This window comes from Hipposideros armiger, unplaced genomic scaffold (genome assembly GCF_001890085.2).
Source record: "Hipposideros armiger isolate ML-2016 unplaced genomic scaffold, ASM189008v1 scaffold_94, whole genome shotgun sequence".
NCBI lineage: Eukaryota > Metazoa > Chordata > Mammalia > Chiroptera > Hipposideridae > Hipposideros > Hipposideros armiger.
This window is the reverse complement of record NW_017731444.1, coordinates 52,009-71,667: the sequence shown is the minus strand read 5'-3', so window position 1 is coordinate 71,667 and position 19,659 is coordinate 52,009. Positions and strand designations below refer to the sequence as shown.

At 40.4% G+C, this 19,659-nt stretch overlaps 1 protein-coding gene across 1 annotated transcript in view; it reads right to left on the bottom strand.

Annotated features, from left to right (window-relative positions):
* DNAAF9 (dynein axonemal assembly factor 9) overlaps positions 1-19,659 on the bottom strand; it is a 144,424-nt gene that overhangs the window by 87,115 nt on the left and 37,650 nt on the right. The window contains exons 8-10 of the mRNA XM_019645665.1: positions 12,072-12,170; positions 6,848-6,903; positions 3,357-3,492 (exon numbers count right to left, since the gene is read on the bottom strand). Of these exons, the coding sequence (XP_019501210.1) occupies positions 3,357-3,492; positions 6,848-6,903; positions 12,072-12,170 (291 nt within the window). The remainder of the gene's footprint in view (positions 1-3,356; positions 3,493-6,847; positions 6,904-12,071; positions 12,171-19,659) is intronic.

Genomic DNA, 19,659 nt, shown 5'->3' with positions numbered 1-19,659 from the left:
TGATCATTGCGCTCTTCCCGGGTGAGGCAGTCAGTCGCTGGTCATCGGATGGCCACTCACGGCACCTGCAGGTCGTTCACGCTGGCTGCCAGCCACTCTCGGTAGCTTACGGCAGCCTACTGCAGCTCCACTGCAGCCTACACCGTAGCCGGCAACTTACAGCAGCCCTGCTCCAGGTTGAGCTGTTGTTCACCATCTTAGCTGTAGAGGGCACAGAGTCACTGGCCCATGTGGGATCTGAACCGTGGCTCTGCTGCTCAGAGTTGGCATCCCAAGCCAACTCTTACCCAGCGAGCCACTCAGCAGGCCCTATTAGTTATCTTTTATGATCAATTAAGAATAATAAAAATAAAAGATTTTTATTTACCTTGATTTGTTCCTTCTTTGATGCTCTGCCCCAAGTTTCTGATCTATACAATTTTTTTCTTAACAACTGAAGAACTTCTTTCAACATTTCTTGCAGGGCGGGTCTGCTGGTGATGAATTCCCTGGGTTTTTTTGTCTTAGAAAGTCTTTATTTCTTCTGTACTTCCCACTCCCCTCTTCTTCTGAATAGTAATTTTGCTGGATACAGAATTCAGGTTGGTGGGGTTTTTTTTCAACACTTTAAATATATCGCTCCACTCTCCTCTTGTTTGCATGGTTGTTGATAAGAAGTTCACTGTAATTTTTATTCTTACTCCTCTATAGGTAAGGCATATTTTCCTCCAGCTTCTTTCAAGATTTTCTCTTTATCTTTGATCTTCTGAAGTTTGAATATGGTAGGATGAGGTGTAGATATTTTCATATTTATTCTGCTTAGTATTCTATGAGCTTCCTGGATTTGTGGCTTTGTATCTGTCATTAATTTTGGAATATTCTCAGCCATTGTTACTTACGTTATTTCGGCTATTTCTTGTGCTCCTTTCTCTCTTTCTTCTCCTTCTGATATTCCCATTATGTGTATGTTACATTCTTTGAAATTGTCTCACAGTTCTTGCATGTCCTTTTTTTTTTTCCACATTGTTTTTTCTCTTTACATTTCAGTTTGGGAAGTTTCTATTGATCTATCTTCAAGCTCAATGATTCTCTCCTTGGCTGTGTCCAGTCTACTGATGAGCCCATCAAAACCATTCTTCATTTCTGTTGTAGTGTTTTTGAATTCTAGCATTTCCTTTTGATTATTTCTTAGAGCTTCCATCTCACTGCTTACATTATCCATCTGTTCTTACATGTTGTCAACTTTTTCCATTAGAGCCCTTAACATATTAATCATAATTATTTTAAATTCCCTGTCTGAAAATTCTAAAATATGAGTCATATCTGAGTCTGGTTCTGACAGTTATATTGTCTCTTCAGACTATGTTTTTTCTTGCCTATTAACATGCCTTGTCATTTCTTGTTGAAAGCCAGACACAATGTATCAGGTAATAGGAACTGAGGTAAACAGGCTTCAGTATGTGAGGTTTTGTGTTACTCTGACAGGGAGTTAGTTGGATTGTGTTCAATGTTTTCTGTAGCTACAGGTGCTTCAAATTCCTGTAGTGTCATTCTATTCGTCTCTCCTGTTGTCTTTGGGTTTCCATAAGAACTCCTCCTTAGGTAGTTTGCATATGGAAGCTCTTTCAGCAGTAATCCCCAAGTATGTTGGAAACCTGTTGATGTGGTGGTAAGGTAATGGGGGAGGGGAAATATTCTATAATCTTATGATTAAATCTTAATCTTTTAGTGGGCCTGTGTGTGTGCCTGGGTTAAGACCTTTACAAGAGTTTCTTAACCTTTTTGTTTCTCCTCCCTTAGGTGACACCAAAGCTAGTGTGTTAGTCAGGTAAGTGTCCTTTTCCAAGATGAGATAAGGTTCTGGTAAAGTCTTTTATCCTAGAGAGCAGGCCTTTGTTATGGATAACTTTGTTATAGTTCAAAATGATTATTTTTCTCCTTCCCTTGACAGAGCTGTGAGGGGATTTTTCTTGGCTCTTCACCAGAACCTGACGGGGCTCCTCAAAGTTAAACCCACAAATGTGTAGGGGTCTATCTAAGACTGTGCCTTCCCATGAGTCTTGTACTCTCACACTAGTCCATATTCAGCCTCTAGGGATTCATCAAAACCATCATTTGAGTGTGGTTTTGGCTCTAGGTACTCATTCAGTGGCTGTGACTCTTTGGATTCACTTGTTTCTCCAGATTTCGAGGTGGCAATTGGCTTTGAGATTTCAGTTCTCTAATGAGTCCAAGAAAAGTTGTTGATTTTTAGTTCAGCTTTTTTCCTGTTGTAAAGATGGTAGGAATGCTTTACAAGCTCTTTACACATTAGAGCTAAAATCAAAAGTCTTTGCTGGATCTTATTTAAGTCTTATGTTTGGCAGGCTTCCTCTAGCATTGCTTCAGTGGGTGAGCAGAGGAACCTGCCACTTCATTATTGCCAGGTAGAAATGTAAGTCTAGATTCTCCACTCAGCCTTTATGACGTGTGTGGTGGGGGTAGGTGTGTGTGTGTGTGTATGTGCGCACGCTCCTTGTTACTGTTGGGCAGGTGTGGGTTCCCCTGTATACCTCTATTGATACCACCCTGGCTTGGGAGAGTGACAGACACCATGAGTAAGGTGGTGACTTTGTCACTGTTGACGCTCCATTGGCTCCAATGATACTATCCCAAGGAGGGGCACCTTGTTACTGCTGGGTGGGGGTAAAAGTCCAGACTCCCCTGCGGTCTCCACTGATACTCTGGGGCAGGGGGATAGGGTTCATTACTGCCTGGCTTCCCACTTGGCCTTCTCTGACACTGTCCTGACAGGGGTGGGTGTGAGAATCTGGCAAGGGTGGACCTTCTAGGCTCTGCACTGAGCCCTTGCTGGCAGGTGTGGGGGTGGAGATGCAGTTTTTTCCTAAGGGGTCTGGCTAGAGTACAGCAGCTGTGTCTCAAAGTTTCTGTCTTGCTAGGTTGCCACTTTCCTGGTCCTTTGGTCAGGGAGAGCAGACTTTTCTTAGGGCTTCTAATGTCTGTGCCTCGTATTGGCATTTCCACATTGCCAGCTTCTCCAGTATCCAGTCTGGGATACAAAGAAACCCCAGAAAACTACACTGCCATTTTGGTCCTTTGGTCCTGAGGTTCTTAGCCAATCTGCCTTCTTCTCTCCACCTTTCAGAGTCTTCTTATGTTTGTTTTATATATAATATCCAGGGTTTTTAAATGTACTTAGTGAGAGGGATAGGAAATAGTATGTCTACTCCATCTACCCTGAAGTTGTTTTCACTCCAAAACATCTTCACGTTCAAGGTTAAACCAACAGTAACTGGAAAAGGTTCCTTTTATCCAGCCCCCACTACTCCCTATTTAATAATAAAACCAATTAAGCACCAGGCAGTCAAGCCACTCACCATGTGCTTGGCAAAGCTCCCACTGGGACCAGTGTTGCGTACCAGGTGCCCTTCAGAGGGGAAGTTAAAGCTGCCAGCATTCAGGTTTTCTCGTGTGGAGTGATTACCAAAGAGAACAAATGGCTGCCGAGAAGGGCTAGAGGGACAAATTAAAAACAAGTAATTAGAAAACAAATGCCCGGCCAGGGCCACTTCCCATTGAGTGAGTGGCTTCCTGCAGTCTTAGCAAAGTAGTTAATACAGTCCACCTAACGCTCCTTGCTGGCTGGGAGGGGATGCCAGATGTCTATGACTCCTCTTACTGACCCATACAGATCAGTTCTTTAGGGACATAACTAAACCGAAGCCAAGCTTTTATTTTCAGCTTGTCCTACCTCTTGATGAGAAAGTTCCATAAATTTGCAGTGATGGGACAAAATCGCAGTTTCATAAAAGAGCATTTTAATAGCGTGATAGCAATTGTGATACTCAGACTACAGACAGACAATAGAGTTGTTCGTAATTCCTGAGCAACTTTCAGGAGGGAAGACGGAAGGTAGCGTTGCAAGTGTTCTCACCATCACCCGTACCTGCCCCTGCACCCATTCCCTTCTTCCCTCCCTGCTCTCTTGGCTGGAATTGTCTTTTTTTGTTTTTTGTTTTAACTTTCTGCTCATTTCTCAGCCCACTTCAATCGATCCTCCTCAGTCAATTCACTCAAACTGCTCTTGCAAAAGTCGCCCAAATGCCTTTCATGCGGCATACAGCAAACCCAAAGGACAGCCTTCAACCTGCCCTTCCTTGGTCTCTCAGAGGCACCTGACATCCTCCCCCTGCAAAAGCTATTGTTTCTCAGTATCCCTCACCAGTCATCCTCCTCCTTTACCGGGTCTCTGAATATTCCTAGGGTTTTACCTTCAGCTGTCTCCCCTTCCCCTCCCCTCCCCTCTCCTGTTCCTACCCCTTCCATTTCTTGCAGTAAATAAACGGCATCATCATCCATCCAGGCGCTGGGTGAGGCCGGAGAGGCCTCCTTGACTTTGCCTACCTCTAAATCCAATCAGCAACCCAAATTTCATGTCTATTTATCCATTTCCCTCCATCCACATGGCCACAACCCTAGTTCATGGTCTCTTCCCTGGACAAATGCAACGCTTCCATGCAGTTTCCCTGCTTCCACTCTTGCCCTCCTGCAATCTATTCTCCACATTGCAGAGAGGATGATGATATTTTAAACATGCAAAGCCTTTAATGCCTTTATGTTATTTTCAGAAGAAGGGCTGAAATCTTTTACATGGCCAAAAAAAAAACCCCAAAAACCCCTGCATGGTGTGGCCTGGCCAACTTCTTTAGGTCCATGTAAGGCCACTGTCCCCCAACTCCCATACTCCAGCCAAACTCATCTTCTTTTACTCTCCTTATGTTCTCATCTCAGGACCAGGATCTTTCCTCATCTTCCAGATCTTCCCCCAAAGGAGGTCACGCTCTCCAGCTATGGTCTTCACAGTAACATGTTCTTTTCTCCTTCATGGCACCAAAGAGTTTGTAATTACGTATTTCTCTGTGAGGTTGCTTGGTTAATGTCTTTCCCCACCACACTATACAGTCCATGAGGGAAGAGACCATGTCTGGTTTATTTTTTAACCATGTATCTCTTGCTTAGTATATATATCATATGTTCTCAATAAATATTCAATGACTAAAAGATATTTTAAACATATAGTTTCTGCTTTGGACCAAATGTATCCCCATAAACTTCTTATGTTAAAACTCCTAACCCCCAAAGTGATGGCATTAAGAGAGAGGGCCTCTGGGAGGTGATTAGATCATAAGGGTGGGTCCCTCATCGAGGCTCCGGAGAGATCCAAGCCCTCTCTGCCATGTGAGGTTATAGTGAAACGACAGCTGTCCATAAGGAAGTGGGTCCTCACCAGACTGAATCTGCCAACACCATGATCTTGAACTTCCAAGCCTCCAAAAATGTGAAAAATAAATGTTTTTTGTTTATAAGCCACCCAGTTTATGGTATTTTTATCAGAGCAGCTAAAACAGACTAAGACAGTTTCCTTTATCCCCCACCCTTTCCTTAAATTGCCCCTAGTATGTGTCACGTGGAAAATTCTTTGCCTTTCTTTTCATTACTCTTAAAAATACCTCCTTAAGCTTCAGGCAAACGGGTTCTTTGTTTGTTTGTTTCTTTATTTTTAAAGATTTTTATTGGGGAATTGGGGGATGGGAACAGTGCTGGGGAATTGGGGGAAGGGGAACAGACAAGTTGCTGTCCTTTTGTTCTTCAGTCTAGTTGTGGAGGACGATGCTTCACTGGCCCAAGTTGGCACCATCATTGCGCTCTTTGCGGGCGAAGCAGATCAGTCACTGGCTTCTGGACGGCTGCTCACGGCTGCTGCTGGCCACTCACACTGGCTGTTGGCTACACACAGTAGCCCATGGCAACCCACTGCAGCAGAGGCTGCAGCCTACGCCATCTCCGGCGACTCACAGCAGCCCAGCTCCAGGTTGAGCTGTTGTTCAGTATCTTAGCTGTAGAGGGCAGTGTCACTGCCCCTCATATGTGGGATCCAAACTGGAGCCCTCTGGCGTCCCAAGCCAGTTCTTAACCAACATGCCCCTCGGCCGGCCCAAAACAGGGGTTCTTAACTGTAAATATGACTGATTTTTCTTCTGAACCTTAACTCAAGCTAAATGACACTTTGGAGAGAAACAGATGACTCTGAGGCCCAGCCAGGGTAGTTTGTCTCACTATCAGATTGGATTGTAATTGGGGGAGAAAAGAAAGGAATTATCTACTCAACTATTCCCTTCTGGGCCCTCCTGATTATCATGACAAAAGAGGTGCTGAAGAACACATCAAGAGAACAAATGCAGGAACCCTCACCGCTCCCATTCCCTTCCTGGGACCTTTATGCCAATCTTTTTTATTCCCCACAAGCCTCGGATGATCCTTTCCCAGCCCTTGGACACATCGCTTCCTCTCGCTTTTTTCGGCTCGGAATGAAATAAAAAGTTTCTTTCTTTTAAAAAAAATATCTGTAGTTTTTGTTGTTTTTGTTTTTTTAATTTTATTGGGGAACAGCTATGGTCATTGGTTACACATTGCTTTCATGCTACAATGGCATAGTTGACTCCCCTAAGGAGGGCGCAGCTCACAGTGGCCCATGTGAGGATGGAACCGGCAACCTTGCTGTTATCAGCACCACGCTCCAACCAAATGAGCTAACTGGTCACCCCCAAAAGTGTCTTTCTTTAGATTTCAGCAAGCTAGAATGTTTTAAAAGCTAGTTTACTATAAAACTATATTTAAAAATTACAAAAATACAAAAGCAGTGAAACAGGCAATTTTACAGAGTATGGATTTTTTTACTCTGTGATGATTAAAGTCCACCTATATTTTCCTGACTCTATCTTCTGGATTTAGATGCTCCCCCACATCCACCTGCCTTGTCAATCCATTTTCTCTATTACCATTCACCTTTCTACCCCAAGAATCTTACCTGTTTTCAGTTATATGGCTGGAGATCATTCCATGACTGAAATAGCTTCTGAATGGCTAAAAAAGAAGCCAACATTGCATATATTAAGATCACAATTTTACAAAACAAATACAAAACCTCTTATGTATATTTGTAAGTATCTATAAATATATATACATATATAGTATGTGTGTATGAGAGCAAGAAAGAGAAAGATATATGTTTGTATGTTATTATAAGAACATGAAAGGACACAAGTGGTGGATAACAACATGAATTTGGGAACAGGTAGCTAAAAAACCAAAAACAGCAAAGGAAAAAAAAAAAAGACAAAAGGCTGCAAAAGAAAGGAAAAGTAAGGTAAAGAAAAGAAATTCTTGTCAAATTTTACAGGCTGTAATTACTGAAAAGAAACTGGAATAACTACCATCCAAATTACTAAACACGTGGGCATTTTTTCTTCTATTAAATTTTTTTTCTACATTTTCAATAAAGGAATATATATTAATTCTAATGAAAGAATTAAAAATCAGCAATGAGGGAGAATCCAAGGAACTGAGAATTACACTGATAGATGTTTTTCAGGAAACCAAAGAAGTACTTCTCAGCTTTGGTGTGTACAGTGCTAGGCTAAACACTAATCAAAAATTGATATGCAGTGCGGCGGGTGTGCACTGGGCTGGTGCCCAACTGCAGCTGCTCTCCTGCCAGCTGGCGGCCCCCACTCACTGCCCCAAGACCCCCAGGCTCCATCGAGTTCAAAAATGACAAAGAACCATTTTTTGTGAAGTTTTTAAAGTCTTCAGACAATTCCAAATGTTTTCTTAAAGCTTTTGAGTCAATAAAAAAAAAACCTGATATGCAGGGTTCAAAATTTCAATCCCCTTAAGTCACATCTATTGGGGTTTTCACCCCCTATTATATAATGAATACACGCTTATTTTAGAATAAAATAAAAACCATCTATAATCTCTAAAGAACTGCTGACATTATGGCACATTTCCTTCAAATCTTTTTTCTATGGTACATCCACAGAATATATACAATTGTACCAAAGTTTATTAAATAGTCCTCTATCCTTGGAAATTTATATTGCTACTAACTCTTATATAATAAATAATTCTATATCAAGCAACTTTTCATAAATTTTATCTGCATCTGATTATTTCCTTAATGTATATCTGGAAATAAAGTTATAGGGTAAAAAGGCAGACTACACTGCCAAATAGTTTTTCAAAAAAGTTTTATTAAGGGCCGGCCGAGTGGCTCAGTTGGCTAAGAGTTGGCGTAAGAGCGCGAGCTCTGAGCAACAGGGCCGCTGGTTTGATTCCCACATGGGTCAGTGATGCAGCGCCTGAGCTGAGCTGTCGCTTAGCTGCCAACAGGTGGCAGGATGGCTCAGCTGGTGTAACAACAAGATTGCCTGTTTGATGGTGGGCTATGCCCACCTGCAACTAAGATTGAACACAGCACCTTGAGCTTAGAGGCCATGAGCTGCTGACGGGCAGCCAGATGGCGACTGGCACCCTCCACAACGAAGGTTGAAGAACAACAACTTGGCTGGTCCCCTCCCCCAATTCCCCAATAAAATCTTTAAAAAAAAAAAAGTTTTATCAAGGTACAGTTCCACTTACAATACAAGAGTGTGACTATCACAGGATATCACCATAAGCACTGTCCATTAAATGTCCACTTAAAAATATATTTGCCAAGTCGATAAATGAAAAAATGGCACTTCATTGTTGTTTTATTGTACATCCCTTTGATTTTTTTTTTTTTTTAAGATTTTTGTTGGGGAATTGGGGGGATGGGAACAGTGCTGGGGAATTGGGGGAAGGGGAACAGACAAGTTGCTGTCGTTTTTGTTCTTCAGTCTAGTTGTTGAGGACATTGCTTCACTGGCCCAAGTTGGCACCATCATTGCGCTCTTCCCAGGTGAGGCAGATCAGTCACCGGCTTCTGGATGGCCGCTCACTGCGGCTGCTGGCCGCTCACGCTGGCTGCTGGCTACACACGGTAGCCCATGGCAACCCACTGCCACAGGGGCTGCAGCCTCTGCTGTCGCAGGCGACTCACGGCTGCCCAGCTCCAGGTTGAGCTGTAGTTCAGCATCTTAGCTGTGGAGGGCAGTGTCACTGGCCCTCATATGTGGGATCTGAACCGGGGCCCTCTGGCGTCCCAAGCCAGTTCTTAACCATCGCGCCACTCGGCCGGCCCATCCCTTTGATTTTTAATGAAGTAGAATATTTCTGATATGTTCAATGGACATTTGGTAATTAATTAACCGTTTACTTACATCCTTTGGATGTTTATCAATTGGAGCTTTGGTTTTTGTCTTACTAATTTATAAAAACTCTTTATATATTAAAATAATAATAGTTAAAATTTACTATGGATTTATCATGTGAACTGTGATAGGCACGTAAATGTATTATCTCAAGTAATCCTATTAACAACCTATGTGGTTTATTCCATCATTATCCCCTCTCTAGAGATGTGTTGGCTAAGACATAAAAGTTAATTAACTTCGTTCCAGGTCACAGAGCTAGTGAGTTGCATAGCTGGGATTTTAATTGGGTAGTCATTTGGGAAGAAAGATAAAATTAGATCCATTTTTCACATCACACACACACACACACACACAAAATCCCAAATTAATTAGAAACTTAAAATTTAAAATTAAACCATACAAGTACCAAAAGGGTGAATCCCTCTTTAATATTAAAGCCTTTCTCTATACAATTACTAAAATTCCAGAGGCAATAAAAAAAAAATTTACATAAAGATAAAACAGTCTGCATGGCCAAAAATATAAATAAACAAAGCAATTGATAAACATTGAGGAAATATCTGGAATATATGCCACAGATAAAACGTTAATAGCCTAAACATATAAAGAACTCTTTAAAACTAAGGGACAAAAGACCTAAAACCTTTGCCCTATAGTTCATTAATAATATTGTACCAATTTTAAAATGGGAAGACATGAAAATAAAATATAAAATCGCCTTCAAACAAAATACAAATTAAAATAATACCAAGATACCATTTCTCATGTATGAGACTGTAAAAAATGACACATTCTGTTGGTGAGGCTTTGGTGGAACAAGCACTCTCATATATTGCTGGTGGGAATGCAAATTGGTACAACCCTTCTAAAGGGACATTTGGCAATACTAACACAACTACATACACGCTTACCTTTTGACCCAGCAATCCCATTACTAGGTAAGGTATACAAACCTCCAATAATATGAAAATACATAAGCACAGAGTTATTTATTTACTATGGCACTGTTTCCAACAGGAAAATATTGAAAACAACCTAGATATGCATATATAAGGGGGTGGTTGAATAAATTAAGATAAATCCACATAGTGGAGTACTATGAATCATAACAAAGAATGAGGAAGACCTCAATGAACTGACCTGGGGAGAGTTCCAGGATACACTCAGTGAAAAAAGCAAAGTGGAGATGACTACATATAGTATGCTACCCTTCAGTGGAAGAAAGAAGAGGATATAAGAAAGCATACATGTATCTATCATTTGTACAAAAGAGAAAGAAAAGATACACCAGAAACCGAAGAGATTTGTTGCCGATTTGTAGTGGAGTGGGTGGGTAAAGAGTGTAAAGAAGGGAGAAATGAGAATGAGGCAGCTAAGAAGCAAGAAGTGACATGTCACTGAGTAGACGTTTTTGAATATCTTTCACTCTTAAACCAGTAATGAGAGAAGAAAAAAGAATCCAAAAAATTGCAAGGGGCATCAGGGACAATTTCAAGTGGCCTAATAGAGAGTAATTGGAGTCTTTGAAGGAAAGAAGGACAGAAAAAAAATATGAATAATGGCCAAAAACTTTCCAAACCTGATGAAAACTATAAATTCACAGATCTAAGAAGGTCAACAAAACCTAAGCACAAAATATATGAAGAAAATTACAGCAACACACATTATAATAAAATTACTCCAAACCAGTAATAAAGAGAAAAATCTTAAAAGCTACCAGAGGAAAAAAAAGACCAGTTACATACAAAAAATGAAGATAAAGATGAAAGACTTCTTATCAGAAAACATGCTAGAAAGACAGTGGACACCACCTTTCAGGTACTGAAAAAAAAAACCTGTCAACCTAGAATTTCTATACATGGCAAAAATATCTTTCAAAAATGAAGGTGAAGGACCGGCTGAGTGGCTCAGTTGGTTAAGAGCTCGCTCAAGAGTTTGAGCTCTGAGCAACAGCGGTTTGAGTCCCAGCCCGAGCTGAGCAGCCGCTGAGCTGCCAACAGGTGGCAGGATGGCTCAGCTGAAAAAAAAAAATGAAGGTGAAATAAAGATTGTTTTCAGGCACACAAAAGCTGGAAGAATTAACCATAAGAAGACTCACACCACAAAAAATATTACAGGACATCCTTCAGGGAGAAGGAAATCATACCAACTGGAAATCTGGATCTATATAAAGGAATGAAGAGCACCAGGAAGAGCAGCTACATGGGCAAACAGGTAAGATTTTTAAATTATTTAAATCTTTAAGATAATAACTTAAAATATTAAAAAGATAACTTAAAAAGACAATTGACTATTTAAACAAAAACAACGGCAATATATTGGGGGGTTTATAACATGATGTAAAAGTAAAATGCACTGACAACAAATCCACCCCAGTTCCCCAGATCTGGAGCAGGGCTTGTTCTGGGCCAAAGTGGAGCACAATGTGGAGGAGAATTGAGGACTGGCAGTCAAGCCCAAGGTGGGCTCAAGTGCAAGCTCAGGATTGCTTTTCTGATCCTTCCTGTTATCTAATTTTGGGGACAGTCCTGTGGCTTAGTTGTTGATTTAGATGCCTCAGTTTACTTATGGAGTGGATCTTGGCCCGAACTTAGTAACTTCACTACTGTTTGCCTAGAAAGAAAGCTTGGCATTACCCAGAGGTTCAACTGACAAAGGCGTGCTGCTCACATGTGGAGAATTATTTGTAGGTTTATTAACTAGTGCCCAATAGAATTCCTGGCTGACAGAGACACTACCACACTGAAAAACAGAGAAGTTGCCACCGAAAAATAACAAACTTTTTATATAGGGGTTAAAAACTTCTTTAAAGCATTCAACAAAGCTTAAGGAAATGATAACCAAAACAAATTAGGTAGTGAATTCTGAAAAAAAATTCTTTTTAAATAAAGATAAAAACAATAAATAAATAAATAAATAAATTTCTTCTTTCCCTTGGACCCTTCCCATACATACCTCACCCGCCTGAGATTCTGAAAGTTCCAGCAGGAAAGGAATTTCTGTGTCAAAATTAGCGAAGAAGCTAGTCCATTGATGTTCAAAAGCCACCAAATCCTAGGGAGAAAATGAAAAAAAATAATGCATTTGGTCATTTAAAGGAGGTTCTTTAGAAAACCAGAATCAGGAAATTGTATCTGATCTCACACCAGGCCATTTAAATATGTTGTTTTATGAGGTGGTAACATGTTACATGGATGAACCTATTATCTACATGGTTGAACCATGTGGATAATCTACTTTTTACAGAAAGTAGGTTAGTGGTTTCCAAGAGGCTATCAGTGGGAATGGAGATTGACTGCTAGTGAACACAACAGAACTTTCTGGGTTGATAAAATGTTCTAAAATTCAACTGTGGTAATGGTTGCTAAACTCTGTACATTTATTAAAAATCATTGAATTGTACACTTAAAATGGGTGTATTTTATGGCATATAAATTATACTCTAATAAAGCTTTTTTAAAAAGGACAGTGATGGCTCCCAGTGCCTTACTTTAGCAACCCTTGTTGGATAAAGGGAGTTATGTATAAGGCTACCAAAGAGATGGTACATCTACTGCCAAAAGGGTCACAACAGTGAAGCTTTGTTCAAGGACAAATGAAGTGACTTTCGTTAGACATTCAGTGGGGCCGGGGTAGCCCAGAGCCCTCTGCTCCCTCACGCCCTCCTTCTAGCGGCCACCATTAAATGAGGAACTCTGCACATTTCCCAGTTGACTCTCTTCTATGTGCAGTCTGCCTCCTTCCCCTACCCCAGCTGTTTTTCAGCCTCCTCTCAGAACTCATTTCTATTCCCAACAACCATACACTGCTTTGTGCTCCTGGCTTTTCTTTTTCAGTTAACCAAGAAACACCAGCTATGACTTAAGATATTCAAGTAACGTCTTTGTCCTTATTTTGAAACTGTTGATAATTTGCACTCTTCACTGTCCACCTCACACTGTGTAAGTGGTATGCTTACTGGGCACCCAGCCTAGTAACTTGCTCACAGCAGACATCCTGTTTGCTCCACTACCTCTGGCTAGCCAGATCTATGCTCTCCTCCTTTCTTCTCTTCCAGGTGAGGATACACAACTACTCAGACCTGTGGACTCTGTTCTAGTCACACACTGATGCTACTTCTGGTCCTAGGCATAAAGCACAAGGGACCTCTGCTGGGAATACTTAGTGTAAACAACATTCTTTTTTTTTTTTTTTTTAAAAGATTTTTATTGGGGAATTGGGGGGATGGGAACAGTGCTGGGGAGTTGGGGGAAGGGGAACAGACAAGTTGCTGTCGTTTTGTTCTTCAATCTAGTTGTGGAGGATGTTGCTTCACTGGCCCAAGTTGGCACCATCATTGCGCTCTTCTCTGGCGAGGCAGATCAGTCGCCGGCTTCTGGACGGCCGCTCACTGCGGCTGCTGGCCGCTCACGCTGGCTGCTGGCCACACACGGTAGCCCATGGCAACCCACTGCCACAGGGACTGCAGCCCACGCCGTCGCCGGCGACTCATGGCAGCCCAGCTCCAGGTTGAGCTGTTGTTCAGCATCTCAGCTGCGGAGGGCAGTGTCACTGGCCCTCATATGTGGGATCCGAATCGGGGCCCTCTGGCATCCCAAGCGAGTTCTTAACCATCGCGCCACTCGGCCGGCCCTAAACAACATTCTTAAGTGGCTTTACTACTTGCTGCCCAGATGATTTGTATTTTATTTACATATAGTGTGTGTGTGTGTGTATACATACATATATATATGTATACATATATGTATATTACACATAAATTATACACATATATCTAAAATTTTTAGTAATCATGTAGGTGACAGTGCTGATATTGTTTTCTGAATGTTTTATATATAATGTGGTATAAAAAAATCAGGTATGTGTGTGTACACACACACACACACGTATGCAGGCATAATTAAACTACGTGTTTATGAAAGCATATTTGGATGATAAAACTGCAAAAAAAAATGTGAGGAGGTGATTATCATAGAATTCACGACAGTGTTATTCTTGGAGGAGGGGAAGATGGTGATGGATTTTGCATAAAGCACTCAGGTTGCTCTTGGGGTGACTAGCAAGGTTCTGTTGCTTTGCTTTATATTTATTAGGTTATACCTTAGTTTTATGTTGTTTTCTGAGTCTGTGTTATTTTATTAAAAAGTCTTTAAAACAAAAACAAGTAATTTATTACAGAAAACTCAGATAATACAGACTAAAAATCATTTTGGGGAAATATCTCATCCTATTTTTACATACATATTTTATATACACAAATATATACTTGTAACTGGTAATCTACAACTGCCTGGGTCAGACTGCCTTGCCATAGCATCTCTGTGCCTCGGCCCAGTAAACCAGACCTTCTGGTTTAAGATCCTGACCCAGTGTCCACCCAGTGGCCCTGATTCTAGGTCCAGGACAGTCTTCCCACATTGGCACTGGGTTTTCCCACATTGGCACTGGGTTACTCCCACATGTCCTCCTGGACTCTGGAGAGAAGTACACTCCCCATTCTTCCAACAACACTCTAATCTCAGAACTTTAACGTCTGTCTAGCTGTTTTGGTCCTAGATCCACTCCCCATTTTCAGCTGGCTGCTGCCACAACTTAGCAATCAAAATATGTTTCAAATCAGGAAGACCTGTGCTGAAACCTTTGCTTTGCTTCTTACTGGCTATGTAACTGTGGGCAAGGAAATTAACCTCTGAGCCTCAAATGCCTTATGTATGTAATGGGTTGACGAATATCTATCTTATGGAGATATTATAGGAATTAAATGAAGTAACCTGTATACAGTCCTTATTACCAGGCCTTGCACACTAGATGTCTACAACACCATTCAATTTCTCTGCCTCTACTGTCAGCCAACCTGAGTTGACTGAAAACATCTGGGCCTTCTTTCCCTTGACTTTCTGACATTTGTCTGCTCTCTCTCTCTCAGATGCCCATAATGCACATTATTGGCCTCGTGGAAAACACATCTAAGGCTGTCCAACTAGTGTGGGTCTGTGCCTCTCCTGCTTGGCTCTGTCCAATCTCTTAGGCTATACTAGAATATGTCACTTTGTGAGGCTTAGAAAAATATACATATATAGAACACATTTTATTCTGTTTTGCAATTGTATTTAGAAACAAGCTCAAAAGGTATATCTCCATTTAAATGGCCTACATGGTTACAGCCATCTTGGTATGGGTCTATAACAAGAAGCAGAGTTATACAGTTGAGCAGTAGTCATTCTCTGGCTATCTTCTAGGCAAAAAACACTGTGTGCTTTGGGGGATACACAGAAGAAGATAGACACTTTGCTTCAAAAAAACTTCCCTGAGGAAGGTGGATGTGCCAGTATGAATTACAGAATAAGGTAGAATGAACTGTTAAATACTGCTTTTAGCTCCATGCTATGACTAAAATGGAAAATACAGTGAATTTTCATGCTAAAAATAACTAGCATGATATAGCAAATGTTCATATATATTTAATATAATAGAATTTTTTAATATACATATATATTTACATTTCTATATCTTATACATTATTTTATATATTTATATATGTATATATATTTAAGTACATATATTTAAATCTTCCTAACATCCTTGGGTACTTCTCCATGCCCATTTTATAGATGAGGTGACTGAGGCACTGAGCAGTAGAGTGACCTGCCTGAGGATGCAACACTAACAAGTAACAAAAGTGGAACTATATCTAGGTAAGAGATACCCAGAGCCTGTGTGCTTTCCACCAGACACACTATTCTTCAACTGTTCCACAGCACAAACAGTACATTTGTGGAAACGGATACTGTGTATGTACGTGGAACTCATCAGTTGGATCTGATGATAAAGAAGGGAAAGTCTATCTGCTCAGACTCTTCCAGGCCAAATCCAGAAGACAAGCCCAGATAGATATCAAGGTCAGATAAACAGCAAAGGTCTGAAAACCCCAAGAAACATGCCAGTGTGCCTTGGCCTTTGGCCAGTGAGGAAGAATGCTGAACTTCAGAAAGAACTCTTGGCCCTAGGCTGGCATTGGCAGTGGCTGCTCACAGGTGGCTCAAAGGGGGAAAAGAAGTTCAACTTCAATATTTGAAAATGTTTTTAAAAATTATATAATGCAATAAAAATGAGAAAATGAAAATAAGTAAAATAATTAAAATGACCAGTAAGACTACCACTTGACGTTTCTAAGACACAGAAACACAAATTGTTTTACAAAGATGGAAATATACTCTGCTTTTTTACTTTTCTCACCAAACATACTTTGAACATCTTTCTAAATCAAATCTCAGAGGAATCTGCATTTTTCCTCTGTGGTATCTGACCAAGAAGCGTGGAGCTGTAGGTTCTCTGCCATCAAAGAGCTGCCAGCAGTTGTTGGCCAATGGGAATTAAAGCCTAGATGCCAATTCTGGCTGTAAGATTACGGGTCTTGGCAAAGGGAAAATACATGTGAACAGAAAAAGTATTTGGATGATGGAGAGAAAATGGGGTTTTACAGAAGTTTGGAGGCTATGAAGCGCAAAGCAAGAGAAGGGAGAACGAAAAAAAGTAGATTTTAAGAACTAATATGGATACAGATTGGCTCCCTTCGTAATAATTTCCTAGAAATACAAGTAATGACTGGAATTGCATTTTAATTTCTTTTGGTTATTGGATTTGGATTTTATTAACATTTCTAGACTCACCACAAGAGATCCCTGCACAAATTTAGAGTCATTTTTATACATATCTTTTTCACCTACTTGGGGTTCACTGAGCTTCTTGGATCTGTGGATTGATGCATTGCATCAATTTGGAAAGTTCTTGGACATTATCAACTCAAATTTCCTTCCCATTTTCTTGCTATTCTCTTTCTGAGACTCCAATTATATTATGTTAGACCATCTGATGATGTTTGACATATATTGGATGCTCTGTTCCACTCCCCTTGCTCTTTTTCTCTTTGTCCTTTAGTTTAGAAACTTTCTATTGACCTATCTTCATTGGTGTCTAGCTTGCTATCAAGCCAACCTGATAAATTCTTCATTTCTGATATAGTATTTTCTATTTGTAGCTTTTCCATTTGGTTCTTTTTATAGTTTTCAGGTCTCTGATGAAACTTATCTCTTCATGCATGTTGTCCCCCTTTCTTCCATATTCTTCATCAGTTTTATTAGTTATTTAAATTCCCCATTGCTTAATTGCAACATCTGGGTCTACTTTGACTTTCCTTTCTTAACCACAGACCTAATTTTCTTGCTTCTCCATGTTTTATAATGTTTTTTTTTGCCACAAATGTGTATAAAAAACTGAAGTAAATAATACTTACCTCTAGGAAAGGGTTCTATTTCTATTATTAGGCCACTAGAGTAGGGATCTAAGTTAATTTGAAATGTAATTGATCTACGTCTGGGTCTTATGAATTTGTAGTTTGATTTAATTCATCACTAAATTCAAATATTTTTAGGATGGGGTGTGAGCCTCAGTCAAGAATTTGCTCAGAGCACTGGTAAGATTCGGGAAATCTCTATTTTACAGCTAAGCCACAAGCTTTCTGAATCACGGAGCATCTCTCTCTGCTAAGGATTCTCTTTGCTCTCCAGTCCCCTTGGCTCTGTCTATGTAGGGCCACCCCTCTCTGTCTTGCTGCCTTACCTCCAGCCTTAAGAGGGAAGCTGCTTATACTTTATGTAAAGACCTGGAATGCCTCCAAAGGGTTGCTCTCAGCTCTCCTCAATCCAGATAGTTGAGTGTTAAGTGCCTTAGGGGGGATGGTTCTCAGATTTCCTGTCTGGCCCCCAGCCTTTGGTGTACAACCCTGTGTGCATCTGTGAAGACCTATGGGATGGAGTTGATGGGCAGGTGCTGACTCACCCACACAGAGCCACTAAAAGCTCTTTAAAAGGTCAGCGGATTTCTACTTATCCCTGTCTATGATGGGTTCCTCTTCCTTCTGCTGCTCCAACAGAAATGAGATCAGCATCCTATGAAGAGCCTTACATTTTGAGGAACTGAGTTCTTTTAGCTTTCTTTGCATCTTCAGCTTACTAATGGTTTTATTTTTAAACTATGATTTTGTTGTTTATTCAGATTGTTTCTGGTTGTTAGGGTGACAGCTATAATTTCTTTCAACTTTCTATATCCCTAACTGGCAACGGAAAATCTTGGTCATTTTTACTTCTTATTTTGTGAACAGCCAATTCCTGTTGTCTTCCACTTCTCATTGTTGTATTTTTCTTATTGCTTTGTAAGAATTCTCCATAGTGTAGTGTGCTCAGCCACATTTTGGTACAAGAAATACCACCTTACTTTATTATTTCTAAGTTACATTAAATATAGCTCTGAGTCTTTACTCTTCCAGTAGATGAGAAGTCCACTATTGGACACTAAAAGGGCTTCCCTCCACTTCTTCATATCATCTAAGAATACCAAGCTCATGGGTAGTCAGAAAACCAGGATAGGGCCTGGTCTACAGCCCATGGTGATCACCACTGTTACTTCTTCAGTTACATGTCACTGTTGCTCCAGATGCAATAAAAGGTGATCTCCTGAGTGGTCCCTGTTCACTGACTCCAGAGAAGCTTGTAATGTTCTCAAAACTACAATGCTATGTCTAGCCTCCATGTATTGCCTACAGCTTCCTCACATTCTGGGCACTGCGTGCAAGTGGAGCATGGGTCTTGGACACGTGCATAAACTCCTAAACTACTTATCTCTCTTGTTTAACTGTGGTTAAATTCTCCTTATCATTCTTATTACACTCTTAATGTTATAAATTTTTGCATTTTCACTTTTCCCATAATTAGGCTAACCATGGGTTGATGATGATGATGAGGTCTTTTCAAAGAACAATAAGTTCAGATTTTTCATTTAGATTCCTATTTTATTAGAAATGTTTACACAGAATGGATGTTCACTTTTATCAAATGTCTTTTTGGCATCTATGAAGTCATTATAAGTGGCTCCAAGAAGAAAAATTAGTACAGTGATTACAAGAATAAATTTCCTGATATTAAAGTAAATATTGAGCCCTTAATAAACCCAACTTCATCACAGAATATTCTTTTAACATGGCTCTGGGTTATGTTTGCTAATATTTTACCTAAAATACAGGCATTAATATTTGAGACTAGTGTGTAATTTTCATTTTTATGAGTTATCTTTGTTTGGTCTTGAGATCATGGCTAATTTCACTATAAGGCTTCAAGCTGTTCTTTTCTATGCATATCTACCCATGACCACTAAGAGACACTACTGAGCAGTTTAACCGAAGTACCTATTCCTTAGTTTAGTTTATTGTTCCTCATTGCAAATTGCTCTGCCCATCTTGAATTTCTTCTTCAAAGTTCAGATGAAAAATTAATGCCTGACCCTCTAATCCAAGTTGGCAAATTATGGCCTGTAGGCAGGCCACATATATATTTTTTTTATTTTTATTTTTTAGTGGAGAATTGGGGGAATGGGAACAGTGCTGGGGAATTGGGGGAAGGGGAACAGACAAGTTGCTGTCCTTTTGTTGTTCAGTCTAGTTGTGGAGGACGTTGCTTCACTGGCCCAAGTTGGCACCATCATTGCGCTC